Below are 21,798 nucleotides of genomic sequence, written 5' to 3' on the forward strand. Positions count from 1 at the left end.
CACGTCTTTCATTAAAAAAATCTCCTTTAACAGTGGAATATCCGGATAAAATGCTGAAACCGACTTCTTCTGAAACTTCTCTGTTCTCTCACGACATCCTGGATCAATAGAGCCTGAAATGTGGAGGTTTTAAGCTTGAAACAGGCTGACGACGGCGCCTGAGAGCGCTGCGCGACGTCTCGCACTGTGGGAAGTCCTTAAAGCGACAGTCTCACCTCAAAATCTCTCATCAGCTGTTAAAATTTTTACCGAAAACCAGCTTAATTTTTCGAACCATGTCCACTTCGATGTGTCTCACAGGTTTAGAAAAAATTTTGATCAAACAAAGCGCCAGTCTCTCAGCAACTTCTCAGACAAAGGAATTCCGACGAGGGGCTGGACGACTCCTCCCACAAGGAGTGCTCACAGACGAATGACGTCACTGACAGGCGTGGAAAAACTCACGCATGCGCACGAGGGTTCAAGCATGTCTGACGTAAAAACATATGAATGAAATCCATATAGTTTTTGAAAAAAATAAAAAGGACCTATACTTTATGGACAGCCCTCGTATACTATATAGATGTCAATGCTATGTATACATGTTATTGAACCAACAGCAGCATACAGCACAGAACAAGTATCACTGCCCATTTCAAACAGGCACAGTTGTCCTTTTCATGCCCAAGTGTGATCAGGTGGAATGTAGGAATATGCCTGTCAAGAGGTAGCAGAACTTGACTCCACCAAGACCATTAAAAACCTGGTCAAAAATCAGTTACAGTGCATTTCTGGTATTCACACATTGTGTGTACATGCAGAATGCATGTACACACAATGAAACTGAATTTAAAAATTAAAGACAATAAAGTTTAGCACTATTGAAAATACAAAATCTGACTTTATGGCTACACCTCAGGGAGCTTGGGTGGCCGCTGTTTGCGCATGAAAATTCAGTAAGGTATATCTTATATATCTATATATCTATATATATATATATATATATATATATATATTATATATATATATATATATATATATATATACGAGGTCTCTTAGATAATAAACCGACCCTTTTATTTTTTTTTTAACTATATGGATTTGAATGACATGCGATTACACCAATCATGCTTGAACCCTCGTGCGCATGCGTGAGTTTTTTCACGCGTGTCGGTGACGTCATTTCCCTGTGGGCAGGCCTTGAGTGAGATGTGGTCCCGCCCTCTCGGCTGAATTCCTTTGTTTCACACGCTGCTCGAGACGGCGCACGTTGCTTTATCAAAATTTTTTCTGGACCTGTGAGGAATATCCGAGTGGACACTATTCGAGAAATTAAGCTGGTTTTCTGTGAAAAGTTTAACGACTGATGAGAGATTATGGGGTGTTTCTGTCGGTGTAAGGACTTCCCATGGAGCGGGACGTCCTGCATCGCTTCCAGGCGCTGTCGTCGGCCTGTTTCGAGCTGAAAACATCCTAATTTAAGGCTTAATTCACCCAGGACATCGTGAGAGAACAGAGAAGATTCAGAAGAGGCCGGCATGAGGAATTTATGCGGACATTCCACTGTTTAAGGACATTTTTTAATGAAAGACGTACGCGCAAATTCGCCGAGTCGTTTCCGTGACGACTCGGCAAATCTGTGTGCGCCGCGACAGGAAAAACACCTCCGTATTGAAAACCATTTGTAGAATTCAGGCGGCTTTAATGGCTTTCAACAAGTGAGTAACTGAGAAATTGTTTAACAGCTTGGGCATGTTCCAACTTGCCCGTTAAGATTTCCAACGGAGGTGTTTTTCCTGCCGCGACCCCCCGCGGTCGGGTCCAGCCCGACATGCGACTCTGCCCGCACGTTCTTTCATTACAAAATGACCGTTAACAATGGAATGTCCGAATAAACTCCTCATGCCGACTTCTTCTGAAAGTTCTCTGTTCTCTGACGACTTACTGCGTCAACAGAGCCTGAAATGTGGAAGTTTTCAACTTGAAACAGCGAGACGCTGCCGCCTCGAAGCGCAGATCGCCGTCAGGCGCCGTGGACCGTCCTTAAAGCGACACTACCAGACCAAAATCTCTCATCAGCCGTTAAAATTTTTACCGAAAACCAGCTGAATTTATTGAATGGTGTCCACTCAGTTGTGCCTTACAGTTTTGAAATTTTTTTTATCAAACAAAGCAACAGTCTCTGAGCCATTCCTAAACAATGAAAAAAATCGACGAGCGGGTGGACGACTCCTCACTCAAAGACTGCCCACAGGCGAATGACGTAACCGACAGGCGTGAAAAAACTCTCGCATGCCCACGAGGGTTCAAGCATGTCTGATGTAATCACACGTGATTCAAATCCATATGGTTTTTGAAAAAAATAATAAGGTCGGATACTTTTCTAATAGACCTCGTATATATATACAGGGTTGGGTAGGATTACTTTGAAATGTAATCCAAAAGTAATCAGATTACAAGTAATCCAAATGTATGTATGTATATACATACATGTAATCCACATGTATTCTTTCAAAGTAATCCTACCCAACCTTGTATATATATATATATATATATATATAGCATGTACTTTAATTCAACAGAAAGTCTCTCACTTGAATTTGCTTTCTCAATAGCAGTACACCAGTTTCCAGCCCACTCCCGCTCTTAAAGGGAATGACAGATGATAATCTGATTTATTTCATCCTATGGCCAAAATACACTCAGGACTGAGTGTATTTTGGAGAGCTGGACATCAGCCATTTTCCAGCAGATTTCACTTTCAACAAGAGATTTTGCCATGGAAAGCCGCGCGGAGGCTTCGCGCATCACGACCGATTCGCTGATGAAGCGAGACAAAGGAACACCTCCGTTTCGGAGTGCCAGAGGACAAGTTGGGACATGCCTAAATGGCTGATGTCAAGCTCTTGTGATAACCAGAGAAATTGCACACGACGGTCCTGGCTCCACACAGCCATCCGTTTAGAAATGATGTGGTGGTTTCTGCCTCTCGATGGCGACTCGGAGCGCGGCGAGCCGTGCGCCATTGTGGGTCATCCTTAAAGCGGTAGTAACACTCCTTATTCTCTGGGAAGCCCGTAAAATTTTCACCAAAAGCCAGATAAATTTTTCTAATGGTTTCCAGCTGCCTGTCTCTAACAGTTTCTGAAAAAATTCTGATGGAAAAAAGCCCAAATCATTCCGCCATTTCCTCGCAATGAAACAACGACGAGAGGGGTGGACCAGTGCTCACTCAAAGCCTGCCCACAGGCGAATGACGCAACCGACAGGCGTGAAAAAACTCACGCATGCGCACGAAGGTTCAAGCTTGGCTGACGTAAAAACATATGAATCAAATCCATATAGTTTTTGAAAAAAATAAAAAGGTACGATACTTTTCTAACAGACCTCGTACATTAAGAGATATTTCAATGATCTTTCTGATAATTTTAAGCAAATCACCCCACTACCATTAGCGACTCTACACAGTGTTGCTTTCTGTCGTACCGAGCAGCCATTCGGCACTGAGTTCTTCAACTTTTTTAAAATAACAAATAAAGTCATGGGGCTGAAAAACAGCGGTCCTGTTTAAAATGGGTTTAGAACGTACAGTTACAGCGTGCCCCTTTAAGGACCGCACAAAACATTGCATGTTTGCCTGTGCTTTCATCTCCCCCCAACCCCTTTCACATCTTTTGAAGTATAATGGCGGCTTTTCTCTCACATTATCTCTCTCAGGCCTAATGAGGTAAAACATCTGGCTTGGCCTGCTGTGGAACAGAGAGGGAAGGACGACAGGACCTCGTAGTTAAAGGTCAGCGACTGGCCTTCTTCTTTAAACGTGACGGACGTGTGGAAGCGTGTTTGTGTGTATTTGCAGCTGCCGGGCTTGGTCATGGGAGCTGAGGAGATGGGTGTCCGCTGAGGAACACTGATCGCAGATGTATGAAGGAGCGAGGTTAAAGAGGCGTGAGAGATGCAACATGCACTGCTACCAGAGCTAAAAGCCCTCTTAGACCACTGACCAACAAACCTCCCTGACTTTGAGTATCACCTCCTGAAGCCCTCGGGCCCCTGCTCATGTTATTCCTCTCTCCAACTCTGCTTTCGCGTTTTTTTTCCCCTCCATGGCTGTGGCTCTGTGTGTCTCTGCCATTGGCCCTCTCAGTCTCTGTCTGTCAGGCTGAATGGAAGGGTCAGTTCAAAAAGGCTGCCAGGCAGAGCTGCTGGCAGGCCACAGTGTGCCGCAGGCTTTGAAGTGAAGAGTAGATCAAAAAGGTGCCTTTTTTTCATGCAACTATACACCACAGCCAAGACATATAAACAGCCATCTGCTGTTGCTGTTCTTCAAAGTTGTGCCGTTCGATTTACTACAAATGAAATGTTGCATATTTTAGCTTTTATGATAGTGAAATCGTTGTATACTGGACGCGTTCGCATTTAGTCCAGTTGAACTGAATGATAACAAACAGCCATGTGTTTCTATTATGAACCTAATAAAAGACAAACCGAACAGCTGGAAAGATGCTGATAGAACTTTCACTATGAACTGACAGTACAAGATAAGAGCTGTGCACCTTTACTCTCTCTCAAAGCATGCTGGGATAGCATCCAACCACAAACGGGATAGGCAGGCACAGATAATGTTGAGTGGATAGATGAGGAAAGGAGAAGTACACTCAACAAAAATATAAACGCAACACTTTTGGTTTTGCTCCCATTTTGTATGAGATGAACTCAAAGATCTAAAACTTTTTCCACATACACAATATCACCATTTCTCTCAAATATTGTTCACAAACCAGTCTGAATCTGTGATAGTGAGCACTTCTCCTTTGTTGAGATAATCCATCCCACCTCACAGGTGTGCCATATCAAGATGCTGATTAGACACCATGATTAGTGCACAGGTGTGCCTTAGACTGCCCACAATAAAAGGCCACTCTGAAAGGTGCAGTTTTATCACACAGCACAATGCCACAGATGTCGCAAGATTTGAGGGAGCGTGCAATTGGCATGCTGACAGCAGGAATGTCAACCAGAACTGTTGCTCGTGTATTGAATGTTCATTTCTCTACCATAAGCCGTCTCCAAAGGCGTTTCAGAGAATTTGGCAGTACATCCAACCAGCCTCACAACCGCAGACCACGTGTAACCACACCAGCCCAGGACCTCCACATCCAGCATGTTCACCTCCAAGATCATCTTAGACCATCCACTCGGACAGCTACTGGAACAATCGGTTTGCATAACCAAAGAATTTCTGCACAAACTGTCAGAAACTGTCTCAGGGAAGCTCATCTGCATGCTCGTCGTCCTCATCGGGGTCTCGACCTGACTCCAGTTCGTCGTTGTAACCGATTTGAGTGGGCAAATGCTCACATGTGCTGCCGTTTGGCACGTTGGAGAGGTGTTCTCTTCACGGATGATGCGAAGGAGATGTGTTGCACTGCATGAGGCAAATGGTGGTCACACCAGATACTGACTGGTATCCCCCCCAATAAAACAAAACTGCACCTTTCAGAGTGGCCTTTTATTGTGGGCAGTCTAAGGCACACCTGTGCACTAATCATGGTGTCTAATCAGCATCCTGATATGGCACACCTGTGAGGTGGGATGGATTATCTCAACAAAGGAGAAGTGCTCACTATCACAGATTCAGACTGGTTTGTGAACAATATTTGAGAGAAATGGTAATATTGTATATGTGGAAAAGGTTTTAGATCTTTGAGTTCATCTCATACAAAATGGGAGCAAAACCAAAAGTGTTGCGTTTATATTTTTGTTGAGTATAGTTACACTACTACACTCAAAAAATGGCTCTTTGGATGAACTCAATTCAATTATGGGCAGGATCTCCATCTAATAAATATATGCAGCCCCAACTCAAATAAAACACATCCATGCAAGACAATGTAATTTAATTGAGTTGGGACGATATATATTTATTAGACGGAATTCAATCCAATGAGTCAGTTTTTTACTCAAACAACTGACTCAATGGATGAACTCAATTCAATTATAGGCTGGATTTCCATATAATAAATAATAAATATATTTGTCCCAACTAAATTAAATTAAATTATCTTGCATGGATGTACTTTATTTGAGTTGGGGCTGCATATATTAACGACTCATAACTGAATTGAGTTCATCCAATGCATCAGTTTTTTGAGTGATAGAGGGTCTGAGACTATTCCATATCGTGAAACGGATACGAGTCTAAGGCTCCCCCCAAATGGGTTTCCAGTCCATCACAGGTTACTTCCCCGGGTAAGGGCCCTGTCCCACTGGGGAGAGGATTAATTGCGCATGAATTGAGTACACAAATTGCGGGCGTTCATTGTCGTCCGCAACAAAAATGGCCAAAAATGACAAATGTCCCAGTATGAATTACGGATATATTAATAATATATAGCGAATATATGATGAACAATCACGGTTATATAACGCATGTAGTGAGGAAACTGATCTGACACATTGAGATTATCACAGCAGTATTATGGGTGTATTATGAATGCATCGCGCACGTGTTGCGCTTGCACGGCATCTGCATTGCGGTCATAAAATAAGCGCACTCGCTCCTTTCGGCATCACTATCCACACCAACAATACAGCCTCTGGAGCATTTGCTGGACTTGGACAAGTTGATCACAGAGTTAATGTTCATGTTGTCATGTGAGGGTTAACTGTTCATGAGTTTGGGGAGTGGGAGGGGGGAAGCAGCTCGGGGTGTGAGACTGTGGGTTTTTTTTTTTTTTTTTGAGAGTGTCACAGAAAACAGACTTCAGCGTCAGTTGTGGCTAAACAGCAACTCTTCCTTTTATTGGTGTTAAGTAAAGTCCTGGATTGCAGCAGCTACGTCTTTGTTGGATCTACACAGCCGGACCGGCACTGACTGGCAGGTATGTCGCTTTCTGCCACATATAGTACTTTGGGTTTACGTGACGTGTTTGTTATGCATTCACAGATTGTCCGCAAATCAGCTGCAAAGCAGATGTAATAAAAACACTTTATTCGTGGCCAGTTTGCATGCATTCGCTACAACTTATTTTAGTTTGTGATGTGGACATGATGAGCACGCAATATATCTGTTTTACACACTGTTCCGGTCTGCTGCCAAGCCGCAAATCCCCATCAGTTGCGGATATCAGCAGTTAACGGCAGATATACAGCGCATAGAGTGAGTATATATTGTGTATGAATTGAGTATATTTGGAGTATGTAAGGCGGATGTAATCTGCATCCAGATTTTTGAGCTACTCAAAAATCCTGGCTGCGGACATGTGTGCCTCTGCAGATGATCATGGAGGTGTTCGGATGACGGCTGACTCATACAGGCATGTTACACGGACACTGCGGATGTTTGGCGAATATGGGCCAATTCTGTGCGCAATCCATATGCAAATCCTCCGAAACGCCAGTGGGACAGGGGCCTAAGGTTGGTACTCATTCACAGCTGGCACGTCCCATCGGGAGGAGGCCCCGGGGAAGACCCAGGACTCGCTGGAGGGACTACGTCTCTTGGCTGGCTTGGGAACACCTTGAGGTTCCCCCGGAGAAGCTGGGGGAGATGTGTGTGGATTGGGAGGTCTGGGCGGCTTTGCTTGACCTGCTGCCCATGCGACCCGACTCCGGATAAAGCGGAAGAAAATGGATGGATGGATGGATATATATATATATATATATATATATATATATATATATATATATATATATATATATATATATATATATATATATATATTAATCAAAATCCACCTCCAACTACTTTGTATGTGAACCTAAATTTGTTCCTATAAGCTATTAAAAAAAAATATTAATCTCCCAACTTAGAAAAAGTGTTGGGAAAGTGTAGGAACACGGACCCACAACAGGAGGCGCAAATGAACGGACAATGGAGGAAGTCAAATAACACTTTTACTGTTGTGAAACAAGCACAACAAACACAACCGATTACAATAACAGACAATAAAGCCGAATCACAAAGGTGTCATGTGGGCAGGCTCGAAGATAGGAGACGTCTGTCCAAAGCAGAACCGGAACCACACGATTTCCTCCGCCACCGAACCCCGGGAATACTGGAGCCGCCAAGTCCCAAACTCCCAGGTGGCCACTGCCTCCGCTTGTCGGATCCGGTACTGCTGGCGAGGAACAGAAACAGTCAGATGTGGGTGCGCCTGCACCCAGCAACACGTATGGTGGAAAAACCACCTCCACCTCTCGTCAGGAAAAACACTGTAGTGCAGGAATGTGAGTACTTATCCAAATACAGTCTCCTGCTGTTCTTTTCTCTTTCTGTGTAAAGGCAAAAAGTATTTAATGGTCAAAAGATAATCTGTTTGGCTGGATACGTTACCTCCTTGGTAGAGCGATATCTCAGCAGAGAAGTGGAGATGACGTCTTGCAGATATACCGCTGCGGATCAGAAGATTGGTAACAGCTGTCGTAGGTGACAGCTGTCACCCCGGCTGCTCCTGTGAGATGGCAGCGCCCTCTGGTGCCTGGAGCCCGCACTCCAGGCAGGGTGCCCTCTGGTGGTGGTGGGCCAGCAGTACCTCCTCTTCAGCGGCCCACACAACAAAAAGCAGATGTGTGAAAGTGACTAACATATTTCATTTCATTTCTGTGCTACTGTCGATAAAATCTATGTGAGACAAATAATACAAAAGAGAACAAAGAAGACAAGATGTAGAAAAAGGTTTTGTATGCGAAAAGGAATACGAGATAAAAAAAGAAAGCACATAAGAGGAAAAGCTAGTCATTTATACGCCTGTTGACCCTTCTGAGTGTCCCGTTCCTCGTCTGCTGCGCCTCCTTTCTTTGCTCGGTGCCTTTTGCCTCCTGGCTTTACAGAGAAATGAGCTTGAGCGCTCGTCTGTGCTTTTGAAGTCCTTTGGTTATCAGCCAAGCGTAGCGCTGTACCTGCAGCCATCTGTGAAGCCACCGCCAGCAGACGCCCATCGCTCCACTTCCCTTCCGTGACCGAGCGGGGCCGGAGCCAGGAGCGGTGATGAGGCTGGCAGCACTGCTTAGCCCAAAGTTGCCAGGCCACAGACACAGCGGAGATCTTTGCTCTCTGGGCACGTCAGAAGGTGTGCACGTACCCTGAATCTGGGCAAACCTCGGCCTCAAGCGTCTAATCTTTGCCCATCTTTGCCATTAAAATGGGCGAATCAATGAAAAATGGCAAATTGTGATCTACTAAAATCAGGACGTTTGCTCAGTTTATTTTTAATGACCATCCACAGTCAACTTGCAGTTCCTTCATAGTCCCCCAGGTGGCCATGACCCACACTTTGAGAATCACTCATCAAATCAATCAAACATTTGTGTTTATCTTTCCTGGGAGCCGCTGGCTTCAGTTTTTTCTGGTACAACAGTAAAATCAACTTGTTGTTGCTGAAAACTGTACTGAAAAACAGCAATTCACTCACAACAAATAAAGTGAGATGTGACCAATATAACCCCGAGAGTTTTGATTCAATTTGGACCACATTTTGTGGCAGGACTAAGGATCAGCCAAGGACAAGGTGATTTCATTTTTTGAAAAACTGGTTAAAATTCAAGATAACAGACCAAGTTGAAAATCTGGACACCATGAATATGCAGCATATTACGCACATTTACAATGCCTCTTTCAAGTTAATTGCTAAAGATATGCCTTTATTGCATACACATATCACTTTTGGTCACATGACTTTTGACCTTGAAAGGTCAAACTAAAGGTCATCATTGTTTAACAATTTATAGCCAATATGGATTACACACAGTGGAAATGTTGTGTGTTAGCCAAGACTAAAGTGTTTCCAGTTTTGGACAGACTTGATTAAACACACAGAACTACATACTATGATACCAGCGCCGTTCCAAAGAATTCATTTGCATGACTTAGTGCCAGACACGTAAGGCATGAGCGTTGCACTCAAGATTCCACTTCTTGTCTGAAGTGGAATCTGAAGAGCGACATGCCATAAAGCTCTGCAGCAGCACTTTTAAAGTTCTACAAAACACCTTCAAACTTATCTACACTGGTCGTGTTGGAAGCTAGACCACAGAAGAAAAGCAATGATCTAAAATAGATTCAGTACTTTAACAAAGTTGATGGCATTTCACACAACACACATTACACTGTAAATAGTAACTCAGTTACAAACCTCCGATGATTCCAACATTGCAAATAATGCGCTTAAGGTTTAGACTAGAGTCCCTAAATTCAGAGAGTAGCGACATGACGAGTCAAAAAAAAAAAAAAAAAAAAACTCAAGGTGCCATCTTGGGTTCAAAATAGCATTAATCTGTTAATCTGTCTGCATGGAAATCCAGCTATTTTATTTATTTATTTGCTAAAAATGCCGGGTTGTTGCGCATTTGGAGGCACAAACAGACACAACAAGGGCTTCAAGATGTACAGATTCCCTTCAGATGAGAACAGAAGAAAATTTTGGGAAAATAGAGTCAGCCGTGTGGGATGGAAGCGACTTCATCTTCAAAGCTTTGAGAGGTAAATTTATTGTTCAGTCCCATGTACAGTAAAATTCATCTAAACCGTCATCATATAAACCAGATTTTTGCAGTCACCGGACAAAAAAAGTCCCCAAATTTTTGTATTGTTTTCCATGTAATAAACACTGTATAACGGATTTTGTACAACAGATTTTTAGCTCACATCGGATAAAGTGTCTCATCTGATCGCGATGTATTTCCATTAAACTGCTCGAATGTGGGACCAGAGTCATTTCCGTGATTAAAAGCCCGACTCAGACTCGGACCCGGAGCCTGACGTGCACCTGTTAAATCGGACACAGCCAAAGGCAGTAATTTGACAATTTTCTGCTTTCACTCTTTCCTCTCATATAGTAGTAACTTTTGCAGTGCGCACGCTGATTAGAAATGGACCAGAAAAGTCTGCACATTTACAACATGAAGTCAGTAAAAATTGGAAATTGTACAGCTTACCTTTGAATTGGACGTGATGATTGTAGAAAGAAAAGCTTTTTGAGGGACGAACTAATCCAGAATAAAACATAATCCAGTTACAGAGCTGCAGAAGCATAAATTTGATATCTTAACTATTTTATATTTATTTTGATAGCACCTGTACCTGGATGTGTTGCTGTATGTGGCTAAATGATTTAAAAAAATGATGAAGCATAAAAGATTCATTCAGTAGTTCAGCGCAGTTGGAACCAAAATGGTGCCATGTTCTAAGTTGATGCTACTCTCTCAATAAAGGGACCCTAGTTTAGATCCCCCCCCCCTCTCCGCCCAAGGTTTGGTCCATGTTATTAACTCCAGAAGAAAAGCAAAGTTTACACAATACTGTGAAATACAGATTTCCTGTGGTGGTGACTTGTTTTTAAAGTACTAATTGCATAAATCTCAATGCAGAGTTGCAGTAAAATAAAAGCAGCTGTGTGTTGACATAACACAGAGCAAAGCAGACCACCTTTTACACCTGATACGCTGCTCAGTGCAAGTTCCATGCACGTTGGGATCCAAGCACGGAAAGAATCGTTCCGAAATGGCAGGTGTTGAGGACAGTGCATATGCCACAGTTCCTCACTGCCGTCCCAAGCGTGGGCGGAGCTGAGTTGGATGGAAATCCACTAAAGTTAAGTTTTGGAGTACAGTATGTGCTGGTGTCATGGATTTATTCCCACTTCTCCAAAGTAACTTCTATTTGCTGCAGCCAGGTTAAGCGTGGGAGTCCCCATGGCCTTCTTCAGCCACTGGGGTCCTCGACGCTGAGGCACCTACCCTGGTGTACCACATGCACTGACATCCACGGTACGGGGAGGAGAACAACTTTTAACAACTTTCGCCGAGTGGTGCGCCACTCAGAAAGAAAAGTTATATTTGTCACCCCTTTTTTGCCATAAAATGAAGCGATCTGTGACTAAAAACTGTGATCCGATTGCAACCATGAGTTTTGTGAAGTGTTGCACTCCTGCCATATTTGCACAAAGTGAACAGTCCCAGTGCTGTCAGCTCTCTTCCACTGAATGCTGTGTCAAATGAAATGAGGGGACATCATAACAAACAACAGGATTAAATGGGACAATGTGCATGAAAAACAGTCCACTGATTTGGTTTTGGAGTGGGGTTGGGGGGCAGGGGGTAGATGGGACAAGGTAATAAGAAGCCAGAGGGGTGAGGGTGGGGATTGGTAGGAGTGTCTGCAGGGGGTTGTGATTGGGGGAAGAACAAAAAAGCTGCAGTAGACAGACGTCTTTGCAAACTGGCCTCTAATTACACACAAATACAAAACACACACACATGCATGCATGGAGCTTGCAATCTGGCCATCAGGCTGTTGCTGAAGTGTCACATGGGCACCATGTGTGCTGGCCAGTAGCCTCTCGGCTTATCAACAAACAGAGCAGGATGGAGGACAGATAAGGAATAAATGTGGGGGGTGTGGCTTAAAACTGCAGGGTGGGAGATGGAACGGTCACCAGTGGATGATGAGAGATTGCAAAAGTGAGCGTGCAACACACAGCGTGCAGGCGAAATACGTTATTTGTGTCTAATAATAATAATAATAATAATAATAAAAAGACTCGACACCCAGTGCATATAAAAAGCCCCTTTATGCTCTCTGAATCCCTGTGTAATTATTGCTTAACAGGTTTGCGTTAACAAAAGCTCTTATGCACTCTGGGTTGTGTTGAGAAGCAGTAAAAAGGTGAACCTTTGTTTGAACCGCTGCTTTCAGAGCAGATCAAAGCAATGGAAGGTGTAGAGACTCGACCAAAGTTCTGAACAGCTGTTCTGCTCATCCTCGAGGCAGCAGAGCAAAGTTACTCCACAAACACAGTAACCAGCAAGAGGAAAACACATTTAAAGCAATGTGCCAGCCCAACTGTGCACCACCAAATAGTTTCATGGAAAGTCAATAAAATACAACAGGCTGTTGGGCTGAAAAGATTCATTCAAGAACTCCAGTAATCCAAGTAATAAAAAAAAACTTTAAAAAAAATCATAAAGGAATATGTTTAACAATTACAAACCAAAGCAGTGACTGTTATCTGCTTTTATCAGTAACTGAGGTGACCAAAAAAAAAGAACCAGAAGAAGATAATAATGATCAACTGTAAAGTTTCCCCTACCACCGCACAGGCAGGGCGGGCCACCTGTACAACACTGGCAGCCTGACGTTTATGGAAAGTACAATATAAATGTCAAGAGTCAACAGCTGTCCCTGACTTGTCTCTGCTGCAGCCAGTGAAGACAAAATGTATTCACCTTCCTAACGGCACTTCACAATAAAAGCATTTCAATGAAAAAGCTTTTCCTGTGAGGCAGCGTGGTGTCTTCATGGTTAGCACTGTTGCCTCACAGCAAAAAGGTCATGGGATCAATTCCCACCTGTGGCCTAAAAACAGACTTAAACAAACAGCACCTTTTATCATCACTGACCTGTGTATTTGCACAACTACACCACTTATATATGACAACTATATGACATGTGAGTTATTGGACATACTGTGTGTCACACTAAATTGAACAGAAGTGATTACCTAAGCGAGCAAATTTATTCTGCATTTCTTTGAAATATGCAGTATTTGTAAACAAGCCTGACCTTTCTAGTGCAGCAGATAACTGCTTGTATCACTATTTGCACGATTTTGCTCTAAATACTGTATTCTCTTAGCTGCTGCACTATTCACAATAAAAGCCAGAGAGATGCACCTCTCCCACCTCTCAAAAGTTCCCATCTATTTGCCACAGCCAGGTGAAATGTGGGCATCCTCTTGGCTTTTTCCTGTTGTTAAGATCTACAACACTCAGGGACGCTGTGTGCTGGATCATGCCCAGAGAGATGTGCTACATGGACAAATTTTCAAAGTTGACAATATCTCACGATGCAACTGATACTCTTCATTTGAGTCTCCGAAGAAAGCCAGTACCAAAGACATCCAGTCGCCACCTTAAATCACTGGTTAGTGTCGAAGTCTCACAACTATACAGTAAGACAGGAAGCAGCTTGGACCTTCATTCTCCTGCAAAGATATCAGCAATGACAAACACTTCTGGCTCCATAAGATCTTTCCAGACGTCTCTTGATGTCAAAGGCCAAAGACCTAGAGACATGAGATACCTGAATATATACTCAATGAATACAACTACTTAAACGCTGCTTCAAAATTGCTGTAGAACGTTTTAGTTGCTATGAGTCAAGGATAAATCCAGTTGCTGTATAGTATTCACGTACTGTAAATCGATACAGAACGTGTTTATGTGTGTATTACAGACCAGTAACTACAGCAACTGTAAGACACCTGTTACACTAATTTCCTCCATAACAGGACTTGGCGTTCAGAGTGAGTCAGGCCCACAGGCAGCTGTTGCACATAAGGTGACGCCATGCACAGTGAGAAATAACAGTTCAAGAGGAATAAAGGACTTCACACATGTATGACAACGAACATGGATGCGCCTCCTGTAGGCAGTCGATGGAGCCAAGGCCCCGTCCCAGCCAGTCAACCTCTTCCCCTTCAATAAAAACTAACTTGTGTCAGCAGCTGATGTGGTATTTCTCTTCCACGATCTCTGAGCCCTGCTTTCAGACTTGTTTCAGAGGTCTGAAACATGTGTCAGATGCACTGAAATGCGAGGCATTTACAGGCTGAAGGGGAAAACAAGAATGGTTAAAGTCCACTTGCATCTCAACTGAATTTCATCTGAGCAAACGAGCCTGAAGGATGGCGCATTGAAGTACAGGAGGCAATTTTACTGCAGAGAGAGGATATGAAAACTTGAGCCTGTTGAAATCGGCACAACTCTTCTGCTTCGATCGGAGTCTTGGCCTCCTGTGTCACACTAACCTGTCACTTCACTACAGGATGAAGCTCGCCCGGCTATCTGTTTCCAAAACCCTCAGATCCCACCTGTGAACCATTTCGGCACATCAGAGAGCCGGCATATTCCCCTACCTTCAGCAGAGTCCTACAAACCCCATTTCACATAAAACTCCCATTTTATCTGCCTCCAAAGGCGCCGCTTCTTCTGCAAAACGCTTTGACAAATCAAAAGCACAAAGAATCCCTGAATGCTGGAATTCGCTTCCTTTTCGGATCACTCTGAATAATGCAAAAGTGATACTTATGAAGACGACTTATCCATTTTCATAACTCGCTCGCAGCAATCTGCCTTCCAAACAAGTTGTAAGGTGAAGCAACAGGTCACACAAACATCCAAACGTCGCTGAGTGAAAGTGAAAGAAGCCGCTAAACATTTACCAAGCGTTTTTTTTTCCAGCACGCCGTTTTGTACCAGCTGTTTATCTATCGCCGCGGACAGTGACAGGCTACACACACCACCCAGCTAGTCATAACCGCCAGGAAGAGGCACCCTCCTCAGTAAGCCCTTCAAGGGTTTTTCCTGCTATTCTAGTAAAAGTTGAAAAAGCTGTGACCTTGGACTCGAAGACGGGGTCACGGCCTGTTAGGAAGATATCAATCAGCCAGCTTCAGAAAAGCTTGATGGGAGGGGCAAAGGAGATAGATAGAGACAGAGAGTTTAGGGCCCTTCTGGCTCTTCCGCTCGTCCTTAGTGGAGAAATTTCCTTGAACAAGGGCAGAACGCATTCCAGAAAAACTCAGCGTTCCCTTTGCGCAGAAGCAACAAAAGCAAACACGCAAACACATAATGGCTGTGTGGACAGATCAAACATTAATCTCCCTGTGACGCTGCCGTCCCATCAGCAGCCTGTGACCGTAAACCGCAGACGACAGGACGACCTGTGGGAGGCAGATCTGCACATGAAGTTCCCAGACGGGTGTCCTGTCCTGCAGGTGTCAAAGGTCACATTTTCAAATCTGGAGCTTCGTAAATAAAAAAATTAAAAATGGTGCACTCAAAGTGTGCCTTAAAAGTTTGATACAATTCATGCAAACTCTGATTCAGATTCTCCAGGATACTTCCTCACACTATGCAGTTGAAGAAAATGATGGCAAACTGAAAATAAAATTCATTTACAGTATTGTGTTAATCAACTTTTGAATGAAACCTGAACGAACAGGTCTTGACAATAATTTACTCAAAAATTTTTGCTGGTAGTTGAGGTCGTCTTCCAAAATCTTTACGACAATGTGTACGTTTTCTTGAATGGCTTCTTATTTTGTTCCACCTCAGCAACCACACAATTCAGGAACATGTCCTATTTTAGATGAATTTAATGATTTTTACCACCAAACAAACCCTGTATTCCATCCATCCATTTTCTGTACCCGCTTACTCCAGCTAAGGGTCATGGGGGGGGCTATCCCAGCCATCATAGGGCGTGAGGCGGGGTACACCCCAGACAGGATGCCAGTCTATCGCAGGGCCACATAAAGAAGACAGACAAACATTCACACTTATGGACAGTTTAAAGTGTCCAGTTTACCGAACCTGCATATTTTTGGATGTGGGAGGAGCCGGAGCACCTGGAGAACACGCAAACTCCACACAGAAAGGCCAGGAAGTGACACCACGACCTTCTTCTTGCTGTGAGGTATCAGTGCTAACCACTAAACACTAAACCCCATATTTTCCCCCAAATTTCAAAATTACACAAGGAAAGACGTGCGGGCGGATTGCAGTGTCGGCTTGCAGCCGCCGCGACGCTCCGCCACAGGAAAAACACCTCTGTTGGAAGCCTTAAGGACAAGTTGGAACATGTCCAGCTGTTAAACAATTTCTCATATACTCACTCCACTGAAAGCCATCAAAAGCCGCCTGGATTTTACAAATGGTTATCAACACGGAGGTGTTTTTCCTGTGCCGCCGCACCGCGTCGGCTGCGTCCCGACGCGCGGTCCTGTCCGCACGTCTTTCATTAAAAAAATCTCCTTTAACAGTGGAATATCCGGATAAAATGCTGAAACCGACTTCTTCTGAAACTTCTCTGTTCTCTCACGACGTCCTGGATCAATAGAGCCTGAAATGTGGAGGTTTTAAGCTTGAAACAGGCTGACGGCGGCACCTGAGAGCGTTGCGCGACGTCTCGCACTGTGGGAAGTCCTTAAAGCGACAGTATCACCTCAAAATCTCTCATCAGCTGTTAAAATTTTTACCGAAAACCATCTTAATTTTTCGAACCATGTCCACTTCGATGTGTCTCACAGGTTTAGAAAAATTTTTGATCAAACAAAGCGCCAGTCTCTCAGCAACTTCTCAGACAAAGGAATTCCGACGAGGGGCTGGACGACTCCTCCCACAAGGAGTGCTCACAGACGAATGACGTCACCGACAGGCGTGGAAAAACTCACGCATGCGCACGAGGGTTCAAGCATGTCTGACGTAAAAACATATGAATGAAATCCATATAGTTTTTGAAAAAAATAAAAAGGACCTATACTTTATGGACAGACCTCATATATATATATATGCAGTCCACTTACCATTTTACCATTGTAGTTGAAGATGTATGTATGTATGTACATTCCTGAATGCTTAAAACTTCTGGATCCCGGATCGAAAATATGTTCTGAATCAAATTCACTATAAAATCCCTCATTTTTTCAGCCATTATCCATCTGCTCACCAAATTTCATCAACGTCCTCCCACAACTTTTAGTTTAATATTCCTAAGTGCTGAATATTCTTCTGGATCTCAGTTCCGGAATATATTCTAGATCACCTCCAAAACTAAGGCACTCATTTTCCAAAGCATTATCTACCTGCTCATCAAATTTCACTGAAATCTGTTCGCTGCTTTTTGAGTTACCCTACTAACAATCAAACAAACACTGATGAAAACATCACCTCCTTGGTGGAGGTAATAAACTATAACTTCTACGATCCATCTTTTATAACAGAAAAACATCTGATAAAACTTTGATAGCTATAATAAGCCATTATTATGGTAAACAAGTAATAATTGTGGACTAATTGCTGTCTGAGGTAACTGGGTGTAAACATAATTTCTCCACTGTGAGATCAATAAAGTATATCTCAGCTCATCTTGTAAGTGCAAGAGTACATGACTGTGTTGATTCATTCATTCAATTTCTGTAACTTATTTAGGTCCAGATTGCAGGGGCATCAGACGAAACAGCTCAGTCCACATTTCCCTATGCTCAGCCAAGTTCTCTAATTCTTCCTGGGACATCCCGAGGCGTTCACACGCCATCTGGGGAATATAACCCTTCCAGCATGTCTTGGGTCTTCCCTCTGGGCCTCTCCCTGTTGGAGGTGCCTGAATGACCTCCCTAGGGAGTCAACCAGGGGGCATCCTCACCAGTTGCTGAACCACTCAGTTGCCACCTTTCAATGCAAAGAATCAGCAGCTGTAGTCCGAGTCCCTCCCGCATACCTGACGGCGGAATCTCTGTCCTGCCGCTTGCATGTGCAACCTTATTTTTTCGCTCAATAACCAAAGTTCATAGGTGAGGACGGGAGCATAAACTGACTCGTAAATCGAGATTCTCATATGCTGGCTCAGTGCTTCCTTCACCATAGTGGCCCGGTACAGCATCTGCAGAAGATGAGATGCAGCCCCAATGCATCTATCAATCTCACGCTCCATCTTATCCCCACTTGTGAATAAGACCCCGAGATACATGAACTCCTCCACATGAGGCACAAACTCTCCCAAAGTGGACAATCCATCCTTTTCCAGCCGAAGAGAGGTGACTGCGTTGATACATCAGGAAAAGGAAATTTCCTACCGCTTGTATTTTAGTACAGCAGTTATCTCTGTGGGTTAAGAGTTGTTCTACTGATATACAGACCTGTGTTCTACTAAAAGTCTGTGCTTCATCCTGCCCGTCTGTGTCCTCGGACAAGATGCTTTTTCTGCATTGTCCCAGTCCACCCAGCTGTAAATGAGTACCGGCCTTGGTTGAGGCAGTAACCTGCATTGGACTACTTTCCCATCCACGGGTAGTCGTAGACTCTGGTCTGCTTTATGATGTGGTATCTAGGAATAAGCACTCACTCCGTGAACCTCAGTGCACTTGGTGCACTTAAAAATAAACATGTATTCAGGACCTGCTGTCAGGCACCAGAACAAACTTTATGTTGGACTACTGCCATCGGTCCATATGATGCAGGACAACAGTCGCAATACGACTGAGCATTTCTCCTGCAGGCCCGCCCGAAATGGGTGAGACAGATAAAGACATATCCATGCACGACCACAACAAGAAGCACGTATCCCTACAAGTGGCAGGCAGGCAGGCAGGCAGGCAGGCAGTGGGGTTTGGCAGAAGGTGAATATTAGCTTTTCCACAGCTGGGGGCTGCTGGACCTACTCCATTCATCAGACATCCATCAAGGTGTCAGTTTGGATTATGAGACCGGGCTCCCAGGGTGATCACACCGCTGCCCTGCCTGCCGGCGTGTCTGCCTGACAGCCTGTGTGTGGGCCAAAAAGGACCGAAGGCAAACAGCCCAAGAAAACACAAGAACAAAAGCACCAAATTCCCACCAGCTCCGAGCACTGATATCACCTTCGGTTGGTTGGAAATCTCAGCCTTGTCTGAGCTAATCAAATGAAACGGTAAGAACCGTGGTGCCCGATGTCCGCATATCCCCAATGAACGAAAGCAAAAGCTCGTCAAAGACAGTTCGCCCTCGACGTGCACCATTTCAACCCCATCGCAGGTCACACAAAAGCCAAAATAGCCAGCCTCAATCTCTACACGAAGAGCCCCGGACCGATTTTCCACCGGAGACTTTGTCCATTTCCAAGACTGTTCTCCATAACACAGAAGAGGACAGGCAAGGTAATGAATTCCCCCTGCTGCCTCCTTCTTTTCCCTTCTCCTCATCCCCATCCGTGTGAAGGGAAAAGCAACGGAATGCAATTTACACTTAACTACCTTTTGAATATAGGAGTCTCATTTCTACTTTCATTTTCATGTTCAAATGCTATGACTCTAAACTCCAGCACCCATAATGAAAAAATAATCATAATAATAAAATCTCCTATAGCAGCACACTTCAATAATCCATTAAGAGTTTGTGGAAACCTTCATGGAAATCAGAGGTCTAGTTTGAAAATGATTTTGGGGAAGAAAAAACAAGCACATGCACCTTGACCTGTGTGTAATCACTTTGAAATATCTCCTTTTATGTTATTTTTTAAAAATGATGTTCTCTTTAATGCCAGCAGAGGGACTATAGAGTACAAAAGAGGATATTAAACACGAGTGTGCTGAAAAATAAATACAAGGGGGATCATTTGCTTTGTTGCACATCAAACACACATCACAACAGAGCAGATATTTGTCCAATTTAACGCTGTTTGTCACATCTCAGAGGGGCACCTCTGCAGAATGCGCGTGCACGCGATTTTTATCATCCTAAAGTCCCCGTTTTATCAAACTAATTAACCTAATAGCCTCACTTGTGTAGTTGCACTTGGGCCAATCACTGGAGCATGCACCGTCTGCATGTTTTTGCATGCATTAAATATCCCGATCGATTGCTGTGCAATAAAAAGACAGAGAGAAAAATTTTTGCACGACTGCAAATAATTTAAAGAGAAACATGCGGGTCGCAGCTTCTCGCAATCGAATTAGTCGCAGCAGAACAGACAAGGCTGCAGCAGCGGAGCGGATTTTGCAGGGTTTTAGATCATTTTCTGTCCCCCTTTATAATAAAAAAAAAAAAGCGAGATTTCAATCGATGCACGCAGACGGAGCAGTTTGCAGGACTGCTGATGGTGAATAAAAGCAGACTGGAGGCAGAGCCGAGAGTCGGGCGATCGGTCCGCGCGACCTTCTCCGTTCTGTCAGAGGTGGGATTTGAGCCAGCGGGAGATGAACATACGTCTTACATGTTTCTGACAGACAGACGAAAAAGGACACAGGCTCCGCATCTGGAGCCGAACCCACTCGACCCTCACTGATCCCGCAGCTCGATGACAGAAAAGCGTCTTACCTTCGTATACAGGGGCCATCGGTGCAAGGGTTCCTGTTATTCATGGCAAAAAATCAAGCGAGGTTTCTGCTCAAAACTCAATAAAAATCTGCCATCTTGAAACACTGATGTGAGAGTCGCCGCGGTCTCCTGCATTACTGGCACGGTGCGTTTAGTGACAAAAAACGGTCATAATTCACATCCAGGCGTTTTTCCGAACGCAGCGACCCAGCGCGCCGCCACACCGGAGCGGCTCCGCGGCTTCGATCCCACCTGTGGTCCGTGCGAGGAGGCTCCGAGGACGAGCCCGAATTACAGCGATACTTCAGCTATTGTGCGACATGTCTGTGGAGTGAGGAGTCTGCAAAAGTTGCAGTGGTCAAAGCGCAGCGAGTTTAGTGTACAGTGAAAGAGTCGAGCGCCGAGCGCATCGATCGGAGACGACGACGGACTGACGGACCAGCCCCCTCAAAAACAACGAAGTCAAATTAAAAACTAAATAAAAACACAGCAAGGGTGCAAAATACAGCCAAATATTTCCAGAAAAAGTGAAAACACAAGATATATATTAAAAACAAGAATACTGACAAAATTGTGAGAAGCTAGGTGGCTGCGTAGATGTCTCTTACTTTATTTTATTTTTATATATATTATTTTTTAGGATCACCTGTAGCCGTACATGAGTGGGTTTTGATGTGTATTTTGTTATCGTAAGGAGGGATGTTGTTATTCACTGGCTTTGTCCTATTTGAAACGTTTCTTTTATAGTTATATTTTTCCTTATGGATTTGTGGAATTTTTTCATGTGTATAAATACCAATAAACAAAAGTAACAAATAAAATAAAATAAAATAATTTGTGCAGTGTGAAATTAAGTAGTTTTTATTTACAAATGTGTTATGTTATGAGAAAAAGAACAAACAGCATAAAGCCTGTTTAGTGAAGTAAAACTAATACCTGACAGTCACTGAAAAATGTGTTACT

The 21,798-nt window shown here is 43.8% G+C and overlaps 1 protein-coding gene across 4 annotated transcripts in view; it reads right to left on the reverse strand.

Moving 5' to 3' along the window:
- The window catches only part of hipk2 (homeodomain interacting protein kinase 2), a 235,089-nt gene extending 213,886 nt beyond the window's left edge, over positions 1-21,203 (reverse strand). For 2 of the 4 annotated variants that reach the window (XM_034177083.1, XM_034177082.1), the window contains exon 1: positions 20,836-21,203. In XM_034177083.1, the coding sequence (XP_034032974.1) occupies positions 20,836-20,854 (19 nt within the window). In that variant the 5' untranslated portion in view covers positions 20,855-21,203. The remainder of the gene's footprint in view (positions 1-20,835) is intronic. The other 2 variants (XM_034177081.1, XM_034177080.1) reach the window with 1 other exon arrangement.
- Positions 21,204-21,798: the final 595 nt, after the last annotated feature.

This window comes from Thalassophryne amazonica, chromosome 8, assembly GCF_902500255.1.
Source record: "Thalassophryne amazonica chromosome 8, fThaAma1.1, whole genome shotgun sequence".
NCBI classification, from domain to species: domain Eukaryota; kingdom Metazoa; phylum Chordata; class Actinopteri; order Batrachoidiformes; family Batrachoididae; genus Thalassophryne; species Thalassophryne amazonica.